This window comes from Ahaetulla prasina, chromosome 3, assembly GCF_028640845.1.
Source record: "Ahaetulla prasina isolate Xishuangbanna chromosome 3, ASM2864084v1, whole genome shotgun sequence".
In the NCBI taxonomy this organism is placed as follows: domain Eukaryota; kingdom Metazoa; phylum Chordata; class Lepidosauria; order Squamata; family Colubridae; genus Ahaetulla; species Ahaetulla prasina.
This window is the reverse complement of record NC_080541.1, coordinates 214,552,206-214,570,389: the sequence shown is the minus strand read 5'-3', so window position 1 is coordinate 214,570,389 and position 18,184 is coordinate 214,552,206. Positions and strand designations below refer to the sequence as shown.

Below are 18,184 nucleotides of genomic sequence, written 5' to 3'. Positions count from 1 at the left end.
ACCCCCCCAGGAATCCACAGGGTTGGAGACTAGATTGGGAAGTCAAAGTTATCTTCTAAAGCAAGTACATTAGTTATAATGGCCAAGAATACTTCTGTTCTGTTCTTCTGTTATTGTTGCCCAGAATACTACCTGGGCATGACCATGACGTTAACAGATGTGCTTGGCTGAAGGAGACTTGCTTTCCTAGGTTGGAAGAGGGTGTGTTTTACATCAACCTACTTGGCAATCTTAAGACATATGGAACTTCAACTCCCAGAATTCTTAAAGACTTAAAAATTGCCAAGGTTTCAAACTTTCTTTTTTGGGGGGTGGGGGGTGGGAGGGGAAAGTGTTTTGCAAGGGGTGGGATTGGGAACCAATGTTGTAGTAATGTATTAATCAGTATTCAACTCCTGTAGGAGACATAATGTGTGTATATGCATTGGTGGGGGTTTTTTAATGCACCTTTTCTTTTTTAATGTTTTGAGGTTTTTTTCATTTTTAGATAGATAGATAGATAGATAGATAGATAGATAGATAGATAGATAGATAGATAGATAGATAGATAGATAGATAGATAGATGATAGGTGCTCCTGGGAGATAGATATAGATGATAGATAGATAGATAGATAGATAGATAGATAGATAGATAGATAGATAGATAGACAGACAGACAGACAGACAGATAGATAGATAGATGGATGATAGGTGCTCCTGGGAGATAGATATAGATGATAGGAGATAGATAGATAGATAGATAGATAGATAGATAGATAGATAGATAGATGGATGGATGGATGATAGGAGAGAGAGAGAGAGAGAGAGAGAGAGAGAGAGAGAGAGAGAGAGAGAGAGAGAGGGATGATAGGTGCTCCTGGGAGATAGATATAGATGATAGGAGATAGATAGATAGATAGATAGATAGATAGATAGATAGATAGATAGATAGATAGATAGATAGATAGATGTATGATAGGAGAGAGAGAGAGAGAGATGGAACATAGAAATAGATGACCGGGGCGGGGGATATAGAGATATAGATATATAATTGCCAAGGTTGCAAGGTTGGACACCCCAGCTTTACATAATTGAGGGGAGCTACATACTGGATCACCAACATGCTCGCCAACATCCGATGACGTATATGGCACAAGAAGAAGAAGAAGAATATACTAGGGCTAAAGAAGAAAGCAGGGGTTGCGTTTGCCTACATTGCCAATGTGGGGGTCTTATTTGTGGCTGTGGCAAAGCCCCTCTTAGACAGAGAGGTGGGTGAACTTTCTGGAAGAAATAGAAATCCAACACTGGACTCCAAACTTGCTGTGGTTTATTCTTCCTGGACTCTTTAAGCATTCAAGATGAGGACTTGAAAATAAATACACAGTCTTTGGCTGATGAGCAGGCAAACTAAGAATTGAAAAGCAATTTATTTAAATGTATTTATCTAACAGTTTGTGGTTTTTTTATGCTCTTTTTGCACCTGCAAACTCAATGAGTGTTGCTATAAAGACCAGTCCCTTTTTTAGAGACCTTTGGCCCCTTCCTTTCTTCTAAAGTAAGGCTTTCCAATCTGATGAAGGAGATCCATTCTGTACCTGAAAAATCACTTGAGTCGCAGGCAGCAGAGAAAAATGGTGGAATCTGTTTATACAGGATTTGATAAGGGAAATTTCTGCTGACACTCCCCTTCTCAGTTGCACCTTGGACTGAGCAACCTTTAAACCTACTAGCCCTGAATCTATAGGCCCTTACACTCAGGAGCTACAATTTACTTATGAGAAGGCTGATGTTCCCCACCACTTCAGCGGCCTAATGTTTTATGCGGCTTCTTTAAGAAAGGTTAGGTTCCAAAATTGTGGCTTTGTGTGATATACTCTTTCTATGTTTGTAAAACGGTGAATGTGTAATTCGTCTCTAAAGATAAAATTTGCAATCACAGTATCTGGTATCTTCTACTGAGAGCTAGCAGAAAACCATATTGCTATTTTGGCCACGTGTTATTGGCAACACAAGTTCAGGGACCTTATCACCGCCCACATTTTATTAACACAATATCATACTTGTCAGTCTGATACAGCCTTCCCAAAGCAATGGTTGAAGGTGGCAATTTGGAAAGCAGTCATTCTCACTCTGGTCAGAATTGCTAGGTAGATTTTGATGAAATGTCCCCAAATTTTGAGGTGGTGGCTTAAGTGGACTGATATGTTCCAACTACATAGTCATCACCAGAAATACTCTAGTAAGGGTCTCATTACTACAGCGTTTGGCAGTGAAGGATAGCGGTGGAAATTTTTTCAAAAAGTAAACATTTACAGGGTTTATTTATTTTTATTTATTTTTGTCAAGCATGTATTTTATGACAGATACAAGTGTAAACATAATTATAAATATATGTAAAGGATACTAATAAAAGAAAACATTAGGACAGGGACGGTAGGCACATTGGTACGCTTATGCACGCCCCTTACAGACTTCTTAGGAATGGGGTGAGGTTTACAGTGGACAGTTTAAGGTAAAAGTTTTGGGGATTTGGGAAAGAAACCACAGAGTCATTCCAGGTGTTGATAGCTCTGTTACTGAAGTCATATTTTCTGCAGTTTAGTTTGGATCGGTTTACAAATGAGTTTGTATCTATTGTGTGCTCTTGTATTGTTTTGGTTGAAGCTGAAGTATTCATTGGTTGGTAGGATATTGTAGCAGATGATTTTATGTACTATGCTTAGGTCGGACCGAAAACAGCGAAGTTCTAAGTTATCTAAGCCCAAAATTTCGAGTCTGGTGGCATAAGGTATTTTGTTGCGAGCAGAGGAGTGGAGGACTCTTCTTGTGAAATATCTCTGGACTTGTTCAATTGTATTAATATCTGATATGCAGTGCGGGTTCCAGACAGATGAGCTGTATTTAAGAATTGGTCTGGCAAAAGTTTTGTATGCCCTAGTTTGCAGTTCAATATTACCAGAGAAGAAACTACGCAAGATTAGGTTAACAACTCTTAATGCTTTTTTAGTAATGCCGTTACAGTGAGCTCTGGCATTTAGATCATTTGAGTTGAGTACTCCAAGGTCTTTGACAGAGTGAAGGTTGTCTGTTAAGTCGTATCTGTCCAGCTTGTATTTTGTGTTTTGATTTTTTTTTGCCAATGTGTAAGACAGAGCATTTGTTGGTTGAGATTTGCAGCTCCCCATGGTTTGACCATTCTGATACATAGTCAAGGTCTTTTTGTAGAGCAGTAGCATTGTCAGTGGTGTTGAATAGTTTAACGTCATTCGCAAAGAGAACACAGTTGCTTATAATAGGATCGCAAAGGTCATTTATGTAAAGTATAAAGAGTGTAGGTCATGGTAGGAAGTACCTGGTAAATGAGGTTTGTGTGTCTTTATCCTGGGTTTATTCTGTTTAGACTTGTACTTATATTCTAAGGAAATAGAAAGGATGAACGAACCAGACATCCTTAAATTCCCAGGGAATTTATTATTCTACTTAGAATTGTTTTTACAGATCTGAAACATGGCAAGATGGAAACGAGGCATGGGTGCTAGAAGCGTTTATTCAGAGTTTATTCTATTTAGTGTTGTCCTTAAATTCCAAGGAAATGGAAACAATGAATGAACCAAACAGACTCCAAATGTTGGGTTCCTTTGAAAGGCATTTAGATCCTGGTTTGTATTCAGGATCCTGGCATAAAGGGGCTGCCAAGACAGACAAAAACGGTCACAAGGCAACTCGCCAAACTGGCCAGAAAGAGGTGATTAAAACTGTGATACTTTCAAGGCTGCCAGATTTTATCTGCTCTTCAGTGTTCTTCAATGTTATTGCTGCTTTTCTGCATAAAATGCCCGTATCTCTTTATTGTGGGAAATTGGCTTGAAGACATTTACATTTCCTTGACCTATGACCATAAAAGAGTATGCCCATTATGGTTGCCAGGTGTAATGTCCGTTAAGGGGGACACCCCTGCTTGACAACCCATGCCATGCTTTCCCTGTATGGTCATTAAATGAACATGGAGGTTATTAAGCAGAGCACAAGGTGCCTCAGGGATGGGGAAATGTCATGAGTCTCCTAAGTCTTCCCCCACCCCCTGGGACACCCTGTGCTTTGCTTCCCATATCTGGAGATCCCCCAAAAACCTTGGTCCCGTTTCCACCCCCGCCAGGTCCCTGCAGGTCTTCCTCCTCCTCCCATCAGATCCCCACAAGACTTGGATCTCCTCCTCTTCCCGTCAACCATCATGCATTTACCTTTTGAAGATCTCTGGAGCTTTCTGCAATGCTGTGCAGACCATGCTAAGATGTTGTGGTCCGCCAGCAGCCTGCGAAGATGGCAATGGAGTCGGACAGCGATGAGGCTGAGGAAGAGAGTGGGCCAGTCCTGGAGACTGGGGAAGGCCCGGATGAGGGCTTTGCGTCAGAGGCTGAGGTGGGGCTAGGGTCATTGGGGAGTGAGGTGTGGACTCCAGAGCTTCCACAGGCTGACAGTAGTGAGGCAGAGGAGAAAGAGGAGCCTGTTCCTAATGCATGCATGAGAAGAGCTGCCAGAAGGCAAGAGCAGCTCAAGCAAAGAGGACAACTTGGGAGTAGGGCCAAGAGATGATTGGCCCCTCCCATAAGGCTGAAAAGACCAGCAATGGCATTTGGGGTTTGCCGGAAAACAATGTTGATAGCTTTGTCTTGTTGCATTTATTTTGTATCAGTGTCTTCTGAACATTTGCCAAGAAAGGCCTTTGGCAGTTTGCCTAATTGGACCAAGGTTGGCAATAGGAATGAGGAATTTGTGTTGGGAGGAATTTGCTCTAATTTAGTTGAACTATGCTAAGAATGAAGTAATTCTCAGCTGTTCAAATAAAGTTTGTTTGCTTTTACATTGACTGAGTAGTTTCCTACTACCTACTTGGGTCTGGGTCATAACATAAGGAAGCAAACAGAATGGTTTATCCCTAGGCCATGCAACAGCCTCCTGGAAATGGCTACCATTTTCAGCATGCCCATAATTCCCATGCTGGCTGGGGAATTCTGGGAATTGAAGTCCACACATCTTCAAGTAGCCAAGGTTGAGAAACACAGGTTAAGAACTACCAATGCTGAGAAACAAATCAACAGTAAACAACAGCCTAACCAAGGACCCACTAAGAACACTCCCACCAAAAGGAGAATCCACTAGAATATAAAAATAAGAGCAAACTCCACTCCTTTCTGGCACTGATGATGTTACCTAATTTAGTAATAAAATGTCTGCAGGAAAACCGCCAACCTCAGTACATTCAATCATATCAGGCCTGGTTTAATTTATTGTGCTTCACTTTACATTTATTGCTCTCTGGAGCCATAGAAGAGATTCAGTCTCTCTTTGATGGGTCAACTCTTCAGCCATTTGAAGACTGCCATCATTATCTCCCTAGTGGTTTTTTTTCTATTAGTCAGACATGCTCAGATCTTTTAACTTTTCCTCATACGGCTTGGTTTGTAGATCCTTCTCGGTGGCTTCCTCTGAACATTGTCACAATCCTTTCTGGTGGCCAAAACTGGACACAGTATCCTAACTAGGGTCTGCTCACGGGGGAGAAAACTGGATATGTGGACATATGTCATATTATATTTTAGCTCTAGTTGTTATTGTTGTTAGTTGCAAAGTCGTGTCCGACCCATTGCAACCCCATGGACAATGTTACTCCAGGCCTTCCTGTCCTCTACCATCCTCTGGAGTCCATTTAAACTCACGCCTACTGCTTCAGTGACTCCATCCAGCCACCTCATTCTCTGTTGTCCCCTTCTTCTTTTGCCCTCAATCTTTCCCAGCATTAGGCTCTTCTGCAGTGAATCCTTCCTTCTCATTAAATGGCCAAAGTATTTCAGTTTCATCTTCAGGATCTGGCCTTCTAAGGAGCAGTCAGAGTTGATCTCCTCTAGGACTGATTGGTTCGATTGCTTTGCAGTCCAAGGGACTTGCAGGAGCCTTCTCCAGTACCAGAATTCAAAGGCCTCAATTCTTTGGCGCTCAGCCTTTCTTATGGTCCACTTTCACAGCCATACATTCAAATCATCCGTTGTAATGTCCTTCCTGTCAATGACTTTTTTAGTTTCAATAACAATATCACAAGAGCTACAAACAGATTCAAACTCAATGTCAACCGTTCCAGTTTAGATTGCAGAAAACACGATTTCTGTAACAGAATTGTATATACTTGGAATGCATTACCTGACTCTGTGGTTTCTTCTCATAACCCCAAAGGTTTCACTCAAAAACTGTCCACGGTTGACCTCACCACTTTCCTAAGAGGACTCTAAAGGGGCGTGCATAAGAGCACAAACGTGCCTACCGTTCCTGTCCTACTGTTTCTTTCCCTATGTATATACACGTTTTTAGTACCTCATTTCTCCTCATATATACGTTCATATATTTATAACCTTTTATGTAACGCTTGTATATATTGTTATGACAAATAAATAAATAAATAAATAAAATAAATAAATAAATACATTGCAACTGGGAAAATCATAGCCATTTTAGCTGTAGCAAACCCCACAAATGTATTTCATACAACTAATCTGCAAGTTCTATAAAGATAATAAGTAATGTGGCTTTTTTTTAAAAAAAAAAAATCTGACCAGGGCTGATTGCAAAGTTCTGAACAAAGTATTTATTCATTTTTTTTTTCAGAGAAAACTCAGAAATTCTGACCACGCATGCTTGTGCACGTAGAACATTTTGATCATCACAACGACATGATGTGACTTTTGAACAATGATGCCTTACTTGATCTCTCAATAACAGAATTAAGTTTAAATCTGGCCGAAAGCATCCATGAAGTTTAAAAGAACAGCATAGTTTTCAATCATTTTTGAGGTACCAAAAATCAAGTACAGCTAGTCCTCAACTTACGACCACAATTGGGAACCAGAATTTCTCCTGTTAAGCAAGGTGGTTGTTTAAGTGCGTTGGGCCTGATTTTATGAGCTTTTCTTGCAACTTAAGAAAATCACTGCAGTTGTTAAGTGAGTCACATGGTTGTTAAGCAAATCCGGTTTCCCACATGTTTATTGGAAGCCGTCTGGGGAGGTTGCAAAGGATGCTGCAACCATTGTAAATACATCCGATTGCCAAGCAACCAAATTTTGATCACGTGGCCCCATGGGTGATGCTACAATGATCGTAAGTGCAACGACCAGTTATAAGTCATTTTCTCAGTGCCATTGTAACTTTGAACAGTTGCTAAATGAACGGCTGTAAGTTGAGGACTACTTATACATTAAAATTAATTCAAACCCTTTTTTTTTAATTTGCTTTTACAATCAAATACCATGATTTCTAAGTTTACACTGCTATGGTTGGATAAAGACAGTGGGGGGGATAAAACCACAGTATAAACCATGAAGTCAATTTAATTACATGTATATCTCAATTAACTCTGCACATAAATCATAACTTCCAAAAAAACCCCTGGAGAATTGCATCAGCTGAATGATTCAGTGAAGGGGGATAGGAAAATGCCTTGATTACTTGTATGTCATTGTATTCTGCTTACCAAGTACAAAATAGTGTAATCCAGGGGATAAAAGTTTTGGCTGCTCCACACTGCTACATAAAACCTTATAAGAAGGGGGCAGTTTTTATTTGCACAACCTGGCATTCTCTGAAATTTCCCACTACTATCAAATAGTACTTCTGAATTGGATTTACTGTGTCCAAAACTACAGATTTCTTACCCAAAGTTCTTACAAAACATTGAAACTTTTGGAAGATCCAGAGATCTTCAAATTGGGCCTTATCGATACAGCCACCTACAGAAACGGGGTGATGTATTTCACTTTAAAGGAGAATAGTTGTAGCTCAGGGCTAAAATGACTCATGATGTTACAGAGTTTGGGTAATGAAACGTGTGCAAGAAAACCACCAAGCTCAGAGAGCAGCAAGGACCTTGGATTTCATTCTGTTTTTGAACCGCTTTTAAGTGTTTCAAATGCTTTGAAATAGTAAAGTAAAGATGACAGAATTAATTCATTATAATGATCAAACTAGCCGTTATGGTAAGAGCAGGGTTGCTACCCAAAAAAAGCAGAAGTTGTGAGCTGAATCCCCCTTCAATAACACTCAGTTAAAAAATTACCAGTATTTATAAGATTGTAACAGTCTCTTCTTCCCTGCTCTTTTTATTGGCAATTACTGACAAACGACTAGCACAGAGTTATGTCCAGTTTTCAGAATATAATATTCAATGTGTTTTTGCAGGTATGGAAAGGAGCAGGCCAATCTTCCTTAAGTACGAGACTTAAAATAAAATAAAGTGAAACGGTTCATTACAAAAAAAGAAAAATCTAATCAAATTTCCTTTTATACTTTTCTTGGTGAAAATTCCTATTTTAATGGCAGAAGCAATTCAGCTGTCTTTTTTCCCCCTCACTTTTGATTCTCTTTTGCATGCTGTCAATGTACCATATAGGAATAACTTTTTATACCTTCCTGTAGCCACAAAGCAGCTGGGAGGCATTTATTTATCTTTCTGGTTATCCTGCCTTTATGGCATCTTTTCCAGATAAAAGTGCAATCGGTAAAACAGGTTTACAGCTGTACACACCTGCGTCTTTTCTACTCCAACTTTCTGTTAGGACAACCAAAACAATCACAGAGACAGAAAATTTCCAGCACCTTGGCAATCTCTTGGTGCCTGGACTTCAAATGCCAGAATTCCTTAGCCAGCACGGCCATTGGTGAGAATTTTGGGAACTGAAGTCCACATATCTGGGTATTGCCAGGTTGAAAGAACTCTGATTTAGAGAGACTGTCTAGGATCATATCGACTATGGACATTATGAGAAAGAGATAAATCTTTTGATAAGAGTAGACCGATTTGACTTGCAGAGAGTACTCAAGAAAACACTGGTTGGTTTGGGGCTAAACTTAGGAACTTTAAGAACTACGGACTTGTCTGTGGAGATTCTCAGTGCAGAATTCTCAGATAAACCCCCAAGTGGCCTCAAGAGCTCCCAGGGAGAGTGTTAACAACCAGATGACTGCAAAGCAATATGATCCTTCCAAACACGCACACACCCCATCCTATCAGAACTAATCCTTCCATTACCCCACCATCCTGCCAGAATCAATGAAGCTTCTTGGATAGAAGCGAAATGTTTTCTTCCTTAAGGGAAAAAAACAGTCCAGTTGCCTTTCAAAAAAGCACCTTTGAGACAACTGAGGACTTCAACTCTCAGAATTCCCCAGCCACCCCTGTAGGGGAATTCTGGGATTTGAAATCCACAATTCTTAAAGTTGCCAAGGTTAGATACTGCTACCCTAATCCTTAGGCAGGAGCAACTGCACTGTAACCAATGAAGTTAATTCATGTTCATTCCCACAACTTTTACCACTCAATATTTAGTGTGACCCATCATGTCATACAAGTAGTACATCATACCAGAATGAACTTTAAAGGTGATAATTCCCTATAAATTAAAAAAAAAAACTGCAAAAATTTACCACAGGAGAAAAGAAAATGGCTGGCCATACATCACGACTTTTAAAAAAGAGAGGCCATGAGTATATGGGCTGTGAGCATGCTTTGTTGTTACATGCTTATGGAAGGAATCCCAGGAAGACCAAAGATCTCACACTGTGGAGTCTTGTAATTGCAAACATCACAAGGGCGAGAATACCTACATGTCCAATAGTGTAGTTGAAGCAGAGATGAATCAGAATTATTGTCTTCAGGACCAATGACAACATAGGATCAGAAGTCGAGGACACGACGGCATCTCCCTATGAATGTCCACCTCAAAGTTAAAGAACCACCATTCTGGATTCTTCCTGCAACAAGGAAAATGGCCGCCAGACCTTGCTGTACCAAAGCAACAAACCTTATCCCGGCATTATTTAAATTTGCACCGTGTTTGTTTCAGGCCGTTTGTTTTTAGCTTGGTATCTGCTGAGGCTTTTTTGGGAGGAGTATAATTATTCGTCTTTCCATTCTTGGGATTTGGGCCTATGTGGGCTGGCAACCCCTTAAGGGGGACAGTGGACCCATGGAATGAAGAAGATGGCTTGGGAGGTCTCATGTTACCAGCTCCATGGATCATGGAGGATTCCTGGATCTCAAAAGAAGGCATACTGGCCAAATGCTGCTTGAGGGCAGGCCGCTTTTTGGTCTCATTCTTTGCTTCAGATGGTCTCCTCTGATGAACTGATGAGCCCTGGATGGGTCCAGTGGCCTTCAACGGACTCTCAAGGGATGTCACCTGGTTGGTTTTTTCCCCATGGAAGTCTTTTTTGAGACCTGCATTGGGGAGTCTTGGAAAGTTTCCAGGGAGAGTCAATTGTTTATTTGCTGAAGGGCTGTGCAATAACTTGCTTTTGCCGGAACTTTTCAAGGACCGGAGGACGCTAGGAGCAGTCTGAGCCCGAGCTTTGGTTACCTTTCCTTTCTCGGCTTGTACGGTTTGCATTTGCAGCCATTCCAACTCCAAAAGACGATCCACGTATTTTTCAAGAAATCCAGTCGGTTCCGGCCTGGGTTCTGATTTGCACTCGGTGTTGATGAACACAGCCAACCCTTTCAAGTCCCAGGTGTTAAAAGGTGGTGGGAGAAAATCCGGGTAATGGTAGTCCGGTTGCTTCCGTTGCGTCTCAAAGTGGTATTCAAAGCAAACAGGGTCGATCTCTTCCGCTCGCAGATTGAGCTCCGGCGGCGTGCAAGGCGATGGAGGGATAGGAATTCTTTCGGAATCGGAAAGGTCGCTGGCATCGTCTTCCTCAGAGTCTTCCTCTTTCATCATTTGCAAAGATCCGAAGTCCAGAAACATTGCCTTGGTGGTAGTATCTTGACAGGAAAGACCGCTGGGGCCAGCTTCCTCCACCTTCTCTCCAGAGTCTCTTTCCAAATTGCCTTTTTGTCCGCAATAAAACCTCTGAATCGTTGTATCTTCTGTCCCGCTGGAAGGACTCCACGAGACATCTTTAAATGCAAGAAGAATTTTGTTGTCTCCGGCCTCATGGCTTTTTCTAAAGAGAAGTTCTCTTTTCGACTTGGGCACCCTGTGTGAGGAAGTATAAGGGTTTGCATTAGTACAAGTGTTTGTTAGTACAAGCTAGTACAAGTGTTTCCTTAAAAAGAGAAAGAAAAAATACTCATGTCAGCTTTAAAAAGATCCTAAAACAATCTTTCTGACTTCACTCTAAGACGCTCGGGAGCCTAACATTACGAAATAGAAAAAAGAGAAAACACAAAACGTACCAACAGATGAGTAAGCCATTGATATCAACAAACATAAGGGGTTTTTGATGCTCTCTGAGCTTGTTCATTTCCTTCCAGAAGTTTTATTACCCAAACCAGGCAACTTCATCAGTGCCTACTTGGTGATGTTCTACCTACTGTATTTTTCAGAGTATAAGACGCACCCTTTTCCCCCCTAAAAGGGGGTGAAAATTTGGGTGTGTCTTATACACCGAATGTAGCCCTGCCCACCCACTGGCCCACCCTTTGGCCTCTGTCTCCCAGCAATTTACCTCCTTGCAGCAAGCAGCAAGAAGAAACAGATCATTTCAGCTTCAGCATAGCCTAATTAGCACAAGTTGATTGTTGGATCGGCCTCCTGACTCTCAACTAACTAACTAACTAACTAACTAACTAACTAACTAACTAACTAACTTATTTATTTATTTATTAGATTTTTATACCGCCCTTCTCCCGAAGGACTCAGGGCGGTGTACAGCCAATATAAAACAAGAACAGTGTACAATTAAAACAGAGAATTAAAAAACTTATTATATAATTGGCCAAAATTTAAAATGTTTAACCTAAAAACCCTTAAAATTCATATAAATTACAACCCCAGTTAAAATTAATATATATTAATATTTAAAATTAAAAATTAAGAATTTAAAAAATTTAAGCCAGTCCCGCTCAGATAAATAAATGCGTTTTCAGCTCGCGGCGGAAGGTCCGAAGGTCAGGCAATTGACGCAAACTAGGGGGGAGTTCGTTCCAGAGGGCAGGAGCCCCCACAGAGCCCCCACATCTTCCCCTAGGGGCCGCCAGCCGACATTGCTTGGCGGACGGCACCCTGAGAAGTCCCTCTCTGTGCGAGCGTACGGGTTGGTGGGAGGCGTGAGGTAACAGCAGGCGGTCCCGTAAGTACCCAGGCCCTAAGCCATGGAGCGCTTTAAAGGTAGTAACCAGAACCTTAAAGTGCACCCGAAAGACCACAGGCAGCCAGTGCAGCCTGCGCAGGAGCGGTGTTACATGGGAGCCGCGTGCGGCTCCCTCTATCACCCGCGCAGCTGCATTCTGAACTAACTGAAGCCTCCGAGTGCACTTCAAGGGGAGCCCCATGTAGAGAGCATTGCAATAATCCAAGCGAGAGGTGACAAGAGCACGAGTGACTGTGCATAAGGCATCCCGGTCAAGGAAGGGGCGCAACTGGCGAACCAAGCGAACCTGGTAAAAAGCTCTCCTGGAGACGGCCATCAGGTGGTCTTCAAATGACAGCCGTCCATCCAGGAGAACACCCAAGTTGCACACCCTTTCCATTGGGGCCAATGACTCGCCCCCAACAGTCAGCTGTGGTTGCAGCTGGCTGTACCGGGGTGCCGGCATCCACAGCCACTCCGTCTTGGAGGGATTGAGCTTGAGCCTGTTTCTCCCCATCCAGACCCGTACGGCTTCCAAGCACCGGGACAGCACTTCGACAGCTTCGTTGGGGTGGCCCGGGGTGGAAAAGTACAGCTGCGTGTCGTCAGCGTACAGTTGGTATCTCACCCCAAAGCCACTGATGACCTCGCCCAACGGCTTCATATAGATGTTGAACAGGAGAGGCGAGAGAATCGACCCCTGTGGCACCCCACAAGTAAGGCGCCTCGTGGTCAATCTCTGCCCCCCTGTCAACATCGTCAACACCGTCTGCGACCAGTCAGAGAGATAGGAGGAGAACTACCGATAAACGGTGCCTACTTCCAAACTCTCCAACCGGTGCAGCAAGATACCATGGTCGATGGTATCAAAAGCCGCTGAGAGATCTAATAGGACAAGAGCAGAGGAACAACCCCTGTCCCTTGCCCTCCAGAGGTCATCCACCAACGTGACCAAAGCTGTCTCCATACTATATCCGGACCGAAAGCTGGACTGGAACGGGTCTGTTTTGTGCGGGCCTCTGCTGCTTGCTGCAAGGAGGTAAATTGCTGGGAGCAGTTTTTTTTTCTTGTGCGAATCAAGCTATGCTGAAAACAAAAATGAAAATAAAGCAGGTTGTTTACTGCAACGAGGCAAAATTGCTGGGAGGCAGAGGCAGATTTATTTTTCTTATTTTCCTATTCTATTCTATTCCTATTTTCTTATTTTACCAAAAACGGTAGGTGTGTCTTATAGTCCGAAGCATCTGTGCCAAGATGTTTAGTGCCATGTTCTGGAATCAACGCTCAAGGTAAGAATGTCACCCAGTGCTCTGAACTCTTATCCAGAAGAATTAAGGAGTTCTCTCATCTGATGGCATCTATTTTCATTGTGATGATCATTATATCAGTATACATCACTGTTCAAGGCAATCAAAGTCTTTTCAGTACTAATCCTTAAGGAAATCAATGCCAGGAAATTGGCACCATCTGACCAGAACTGAAAAGGATATTACCCAGTGGTCATGGAGGCTGTATTTTCAACTGATCAGTACCTCGATTAAACTTTCATATCCCATCCTTTTTTAAAATTTAGAACAACAGAGTTGGAAGGGATCTTGGAGGTCTTCTAGTCCTACTCCCTGCCTAGGTAGGAAATCCTACACCACTTCAGAGAAATGGTTATTCAACATCTTCTTAAAAACTTCCAGTGTTGGAGCATTCACAACTTCTGCAGGCAAGTTATTCTACTGATAAATTGTTCTAACTGTCAGGAAATTTCTCCTTAGTTCTAAGTTGCTTCTCTCCTTGATTAGTTTCCACCCATTTCCACCCATTGATTATTGTATTATTGTATTTTTAAGATTATTGTATCTCCCTTTATCCATTCCCAACTCCCTGTGAAAAACAAATCTACTTCTTATTCCAAAAGTGCAACCATATTAAAAAGAACTTCACCTGTTTGGTTGATGCTCTTCATAATCTTGCTTTTTCTCTTTGTATTGAGCTGTTATCTGTCTGTCTGTAGCCTCTACGGGAGCCTAAAAGAAACAAATTAATGTTTAATTGTAATTGCAGTGGTAGGGAAGACATGAGCATCTAAGGATAATTTGCATTCAGTAAAAATATAAGTGGCCTGACCTTTTCTGCAATAGCAGATGTGTTTTTCACTGGCCTCTTGAAAGGTTTCAGCAACGTTGATTTCTTTAATTCTTTTGTGCTTGAGTGGTTCTTTCCTCCACTGGAACTAATTGATTAAAAAGAGGAATTTTGTCAAAGATGGATGTTACATGGGGAACAAAAATTACACCTTTATTTTAACAGGACAAGTTTATACGTATATTGTTCTTTTGCCTTAGAAATCTAATTTTTTTCTGGTGATTATTCTCATAGACAAGCTTATTAAGAAAGTAATATATGGCATTTTCATTGAAGCGAAGCCATTCCTCTTTCTTTCCTGTGAAATGTGTATCCATGTGAATTAAATGGGTGGACATTGATAGGACGGTGATGATAAAACATTTACATTTATAATACTTGCATTTTCTAATGCATGATTCGATCAAGGTCTCTCTCCCTCCCCAATCAAATAAATAAATATCTGACATTAAAAAGAGACTAAAGGAATTTAGAATCTCAAGAGTTGGAAGGGACCTTGGAGGTCTTCTAGTCCAAACCCCTGCTGAGGCAAGAAACCCTGTATCATTTCAAACAAATGGTTATTCAGTCTCTTCTTTAAAACTTCCAGTGTTGGAGCATTCACAACTTCTGGAGGCGAATTGTTCCACTGATTAATTGTTCTAACTCTCAGGAAATTTCTCCTTAGTTCTAAGTTGATTCTCTCCTTGATTAGTTTCCATCCATTGCTTCTTGTCCTGCCCTCAGGTGCTTTGGAGAATAGCTTGACTCCCCCTTCTTTGTGGCAGCCTCTGAGATATTGGATCACTGCTATCATCTCATCCCTACTCCTTCTTTTCATTAAACTAGACAAGGAAAGAAGGTTAGTATTGTCAAGTCTCTGAACAATCTCCTATGCAATCTGTTGTACCATAATATATTTTAAAAGTAGAAACCTGTAACTGGGACACTAATCAGCTCATGGAAAGAAGCCAATCTTTGACTGAATAATCTGTAAGAAATCAATAACTCAGGAACTACTGTACAAGGCATAGGGCTTTGTTAGTTGACATCTATCTGCCTGGAAATTTGGATCCTGCAAGATTGGCACACTCCTCATTCCTTGAATTAAAGTCATCTATCAGAATTCCATTAGGGAAAAAAACCCATTGGATAAGCTGGATTCACTGAATGACCAACTGATTCTCTTAGCCATCATAAAATGGTTGTAAAATCAGGCATGGTCAAGTGGTGGCCCGCTTAACAACTGCAACAACTTACAACCAAAATTTGGCCTTAATTTGTGGCCATACATCAAGAACAACCTGTATTTATTTTTTTGTGTTTTATTGATTTTATTGCAATTATTTTGTTTCATTGTTGTGAGTCACTCAGAGTCACTGATAATCAAGTGCTATACAAGTTTATCATCATCATCCAGATCTAATTGGTTTTGGACCTAATTCTCTTTCTTGTTGATTTCTAATGCTGGGAAAGGTTGAGGGAAAAAGAAGACGACAGGCAGAGAATGAGGTGGTTGGATGGAATCACTGAAGCAGTCAGCGTGAGCTTAAATGGATTCTGGAGGATGGTAGAGGACAGGAAGGCCTGGAGGAACGTTGTCCATGGGGTCACGATGGGTCAGGCACTACTTCGCAATGAACAACAACTCTTTCTAGTGTGTAATTTCTGCTAGGAAACCTGTTGCACTTGGGATTCATATATCCAACTGCTTTCCTCATAAAATATCAAGGAAGGACATGAAGGAAAACTTAAGGAGTTGTTTAAGTACTGTTTTGCAGCAGATGCCACTTGGCTTGTTCAGAAATCTAAGTCCGGTCAAGGTTGATCTGTGCTTGGAGGGGAGATCATTAGGAAATACCAGAAATATAGACTAGGTTGGGAAAAGTGAAGACAATCCACATCCATATTAAGCAAAATAATAATAATATCTCAAGTATATGTTTATAAGTCAAGCCTGACCAGAAGATTAATACTTTTTTAGTTTAACTTATATTCTCGTGAAGGTTTGCAAGGGTAAAAAGATGAATCTCTCACCTTTCTGAGACTTCAACTTCCAGAATTCCAAGCTGTATAGCCTCCAATTCCAGGAATTGCAATCCAGCAACTTGGAAGAAGCTGGATTCAGAAACATAGGTGTCCAGGCTGGCTGGGGAATTCTGGGCGTGTAAGTCCACAGATTTTAAAACTTGCCAACATTGAAGAAGATTGCTGTAAATATTAGCCACTGGGATTACCTGGGAAGCATGAGCATTGATGCCTTTGTTGGTATCCCAGAAAATGTTGTTTTTTGCGATATTCAACATAGCAAAACCGCTTTTAGACCTTAAAACCTCATCTGGCAGTTTATCCAGTAATATAAAGACAAGGTACCTGTGGCTTGTTTTTCTCACTATTCCCCCCTCCCAATACTAACAAGGTTTCTGTAGAATAGAGACTTTCTCTCAAAATAACTAGCATTGGAGGAAGGGGAAAGAGAGGAAACGACATCCATCCCTTAGCAAAAATTCTCTTATGCTCAGCGATTAAAAAGAGCCTGGACTGCAAGCATCGAAAGAAAACCCTAGAAAAAGGGCTGCTAAAGGGGAAACTGGACTGACAATTTTCGACCCCCCCACCCCCCAACTTCGGGGAAAACACAAGCCAGCCACCTGCATGCATCTTTCCAAAACGAGGCATCCTTACGTTACCATTCCGCTCCCTTCGTGGGTTTCATGAACCAGCTTTTGCAGGCTCCCTCTGTGCAGGGAGACGGGATAACCTCCGATGCCCGGTCCCATTATAAGTGGGGGGGGAGGGGGGGAGAGAAAAATGCGATTTAGGTTTTTTTTTTCTTTTTTTTCCTCCGGGTCGTTGGAAGCGAGGCAGCCCAAATCAGGGGGAAGCCCCTCGCCGCATCTTATAGAGCCGCTGCAACCCCTGGCCCGCTTCTCCGAGCGGCTTCATTCCTCCGCACCGGGAGCTGCGTTGTATCGGCGGGCATCATCAGAGCAGCTTCAGCCACAGCGTCGGCTCCGGGTGATCGCCCGTCCGCGTCATCCAACTCTACCTGCCGGCCCCTCGCCAAGCGGGGCCAGCCGAGAAGCCCCCCCCCCCGAGACACGCGCGCGACCTCCCGTCCCCGTCCCCACGGGGAAGCTCAGCCTTGTCGCCCGCAAAGCATTGTGGGCGGCGGGGGAGGCTCGCGTCGCCCCCAGCGGTTTGGGGTTGGGGGGGGTGGAACGCGCAAGGTCTCTGCTGCTAAGCCTTCATTCGCTTAACCATGGTTTACCCAAGGAGCCGAGCATTACGTAGCCAGCCAGGCAGCCTGGGGACAATGCTCCATGTTTCTAACACCCCCCACCCCCACCGCCTCTACCTGTAATAAAACGACCTTGTTGGGGCTGAGAATGACTAACTTGTCACCCAGGGAACTTTGCAAGCCAGGATGGGGGAGGGGGGAATGGAAATGACACGGGTTTTGTAATTTTGTTAACTAACATCGTTAGTTAACTAACAACAGGGGCTGCCAGAAAGAAGTGGGAGTCAAGCTATTCTCCAAAGCAGGGGGTCTCCAACCTTAGCAACTTTAAGACTTGTGGGAGTTGGAGTCCACAAGTCTTAAAGTTGACAAGGTTGGAGATCTCTGCTCCAAAGCACCTGAGGATAGAACAAGAAGCAATGGGTGGAAACTAATCAAGGAAAGAAGCAACTTAGAACTGTAGGAATTTAGCACCCACCCCCCTCCTAGAAGAATGAAATATTCTAGGAAATATTTTAAAAAGCAGAATATTATACCTTCCTGGATGAGAAATGGAGAAACATATTTTAAAGACAAAGGAGCTCCCTGCAACTTCCTGACTCCCCCCCACCTTTGTCAATGGGCCAGTAAAAGCCTCAGCTAAGCTCACTCATTCTCCCCACCTTTGTCAATGGGCAATTAAGGCTTCAACCAAGCTCACTCAATCCCCCCATGATTTGCAACACAAT

The 18,184-nt window shown here is 42.3% G+C and overlaps 1 protein-coding gene across 3 annotated transcripts; it reads right to left on the bottom strand.

Annotated features, from left to right (window-relative positions):
* Positions 1-6,598: 6,598 nt before the first annotated feature.
* FAM217B (family with sequence similarity 217 member B) lies at positions 6,599-17,352 on the bottom strand. 3 transcript variants are annotated; one of them, XM_058178147.1, is made up of 4 exons: positions 16,901-17,352; positions 14,219-14,324; positions 14,036-14,118; positions 6,599-11,005 (listed from the first exon to the last, which is right to left on the bottom strand). In XM_058178147.1, exons 1-4 carry the CDS (start codon positions 16,993-16,995, stop codon positions 9,844-9,846), a joined length of 1,446 nt encoding a protein of 481 aa, XP_058034130.1. In that variant the 5' UTR covers positions 16,996-17,352; the 3' UTR covers positions 6,599-9,843. The 3 variants fall into 3 exon arrangements, with proteins under 3 accessions (XP_058034130.1, XP_058034131.1, XP_058034129.1); XM_058178148.1 differs by having other exon boundaries at positions 16,906-17,352; XM_058178146.1 differs by lacking the exon at positions 16,901-17,352 and adding an exon at positions 16,253-16,754.
* Between the last annotated feature and the right edge of the window lie 832 nt (positions 17,353-18,184).

Excerpts from the sequence above, each read along its gene's own strand:
- FAM217B (XM_058178146.1), bottom strand. The coding sequence starts at position 16,521 with ATGTTGAATATCGCAAAAAACAACATTTTCTGGGATACCAACAAAGGC. Across the intron at positions 14,119-14,218 it reads CATCTGCTATTGCAGAAAAG|GCTCCCGTAGAGGCTACAGA; the intron begins GTCAGGCCACTT and ends TGTTTCTTTTAG. Across the intron at positions 11,006-14,035 it reads GAAGAGCATCAACCAAACAG|GGTGCCCAAGTCGAAAAGAG; the intron begins GTGAAGTTCTTT and ends TTCCTCACACAG.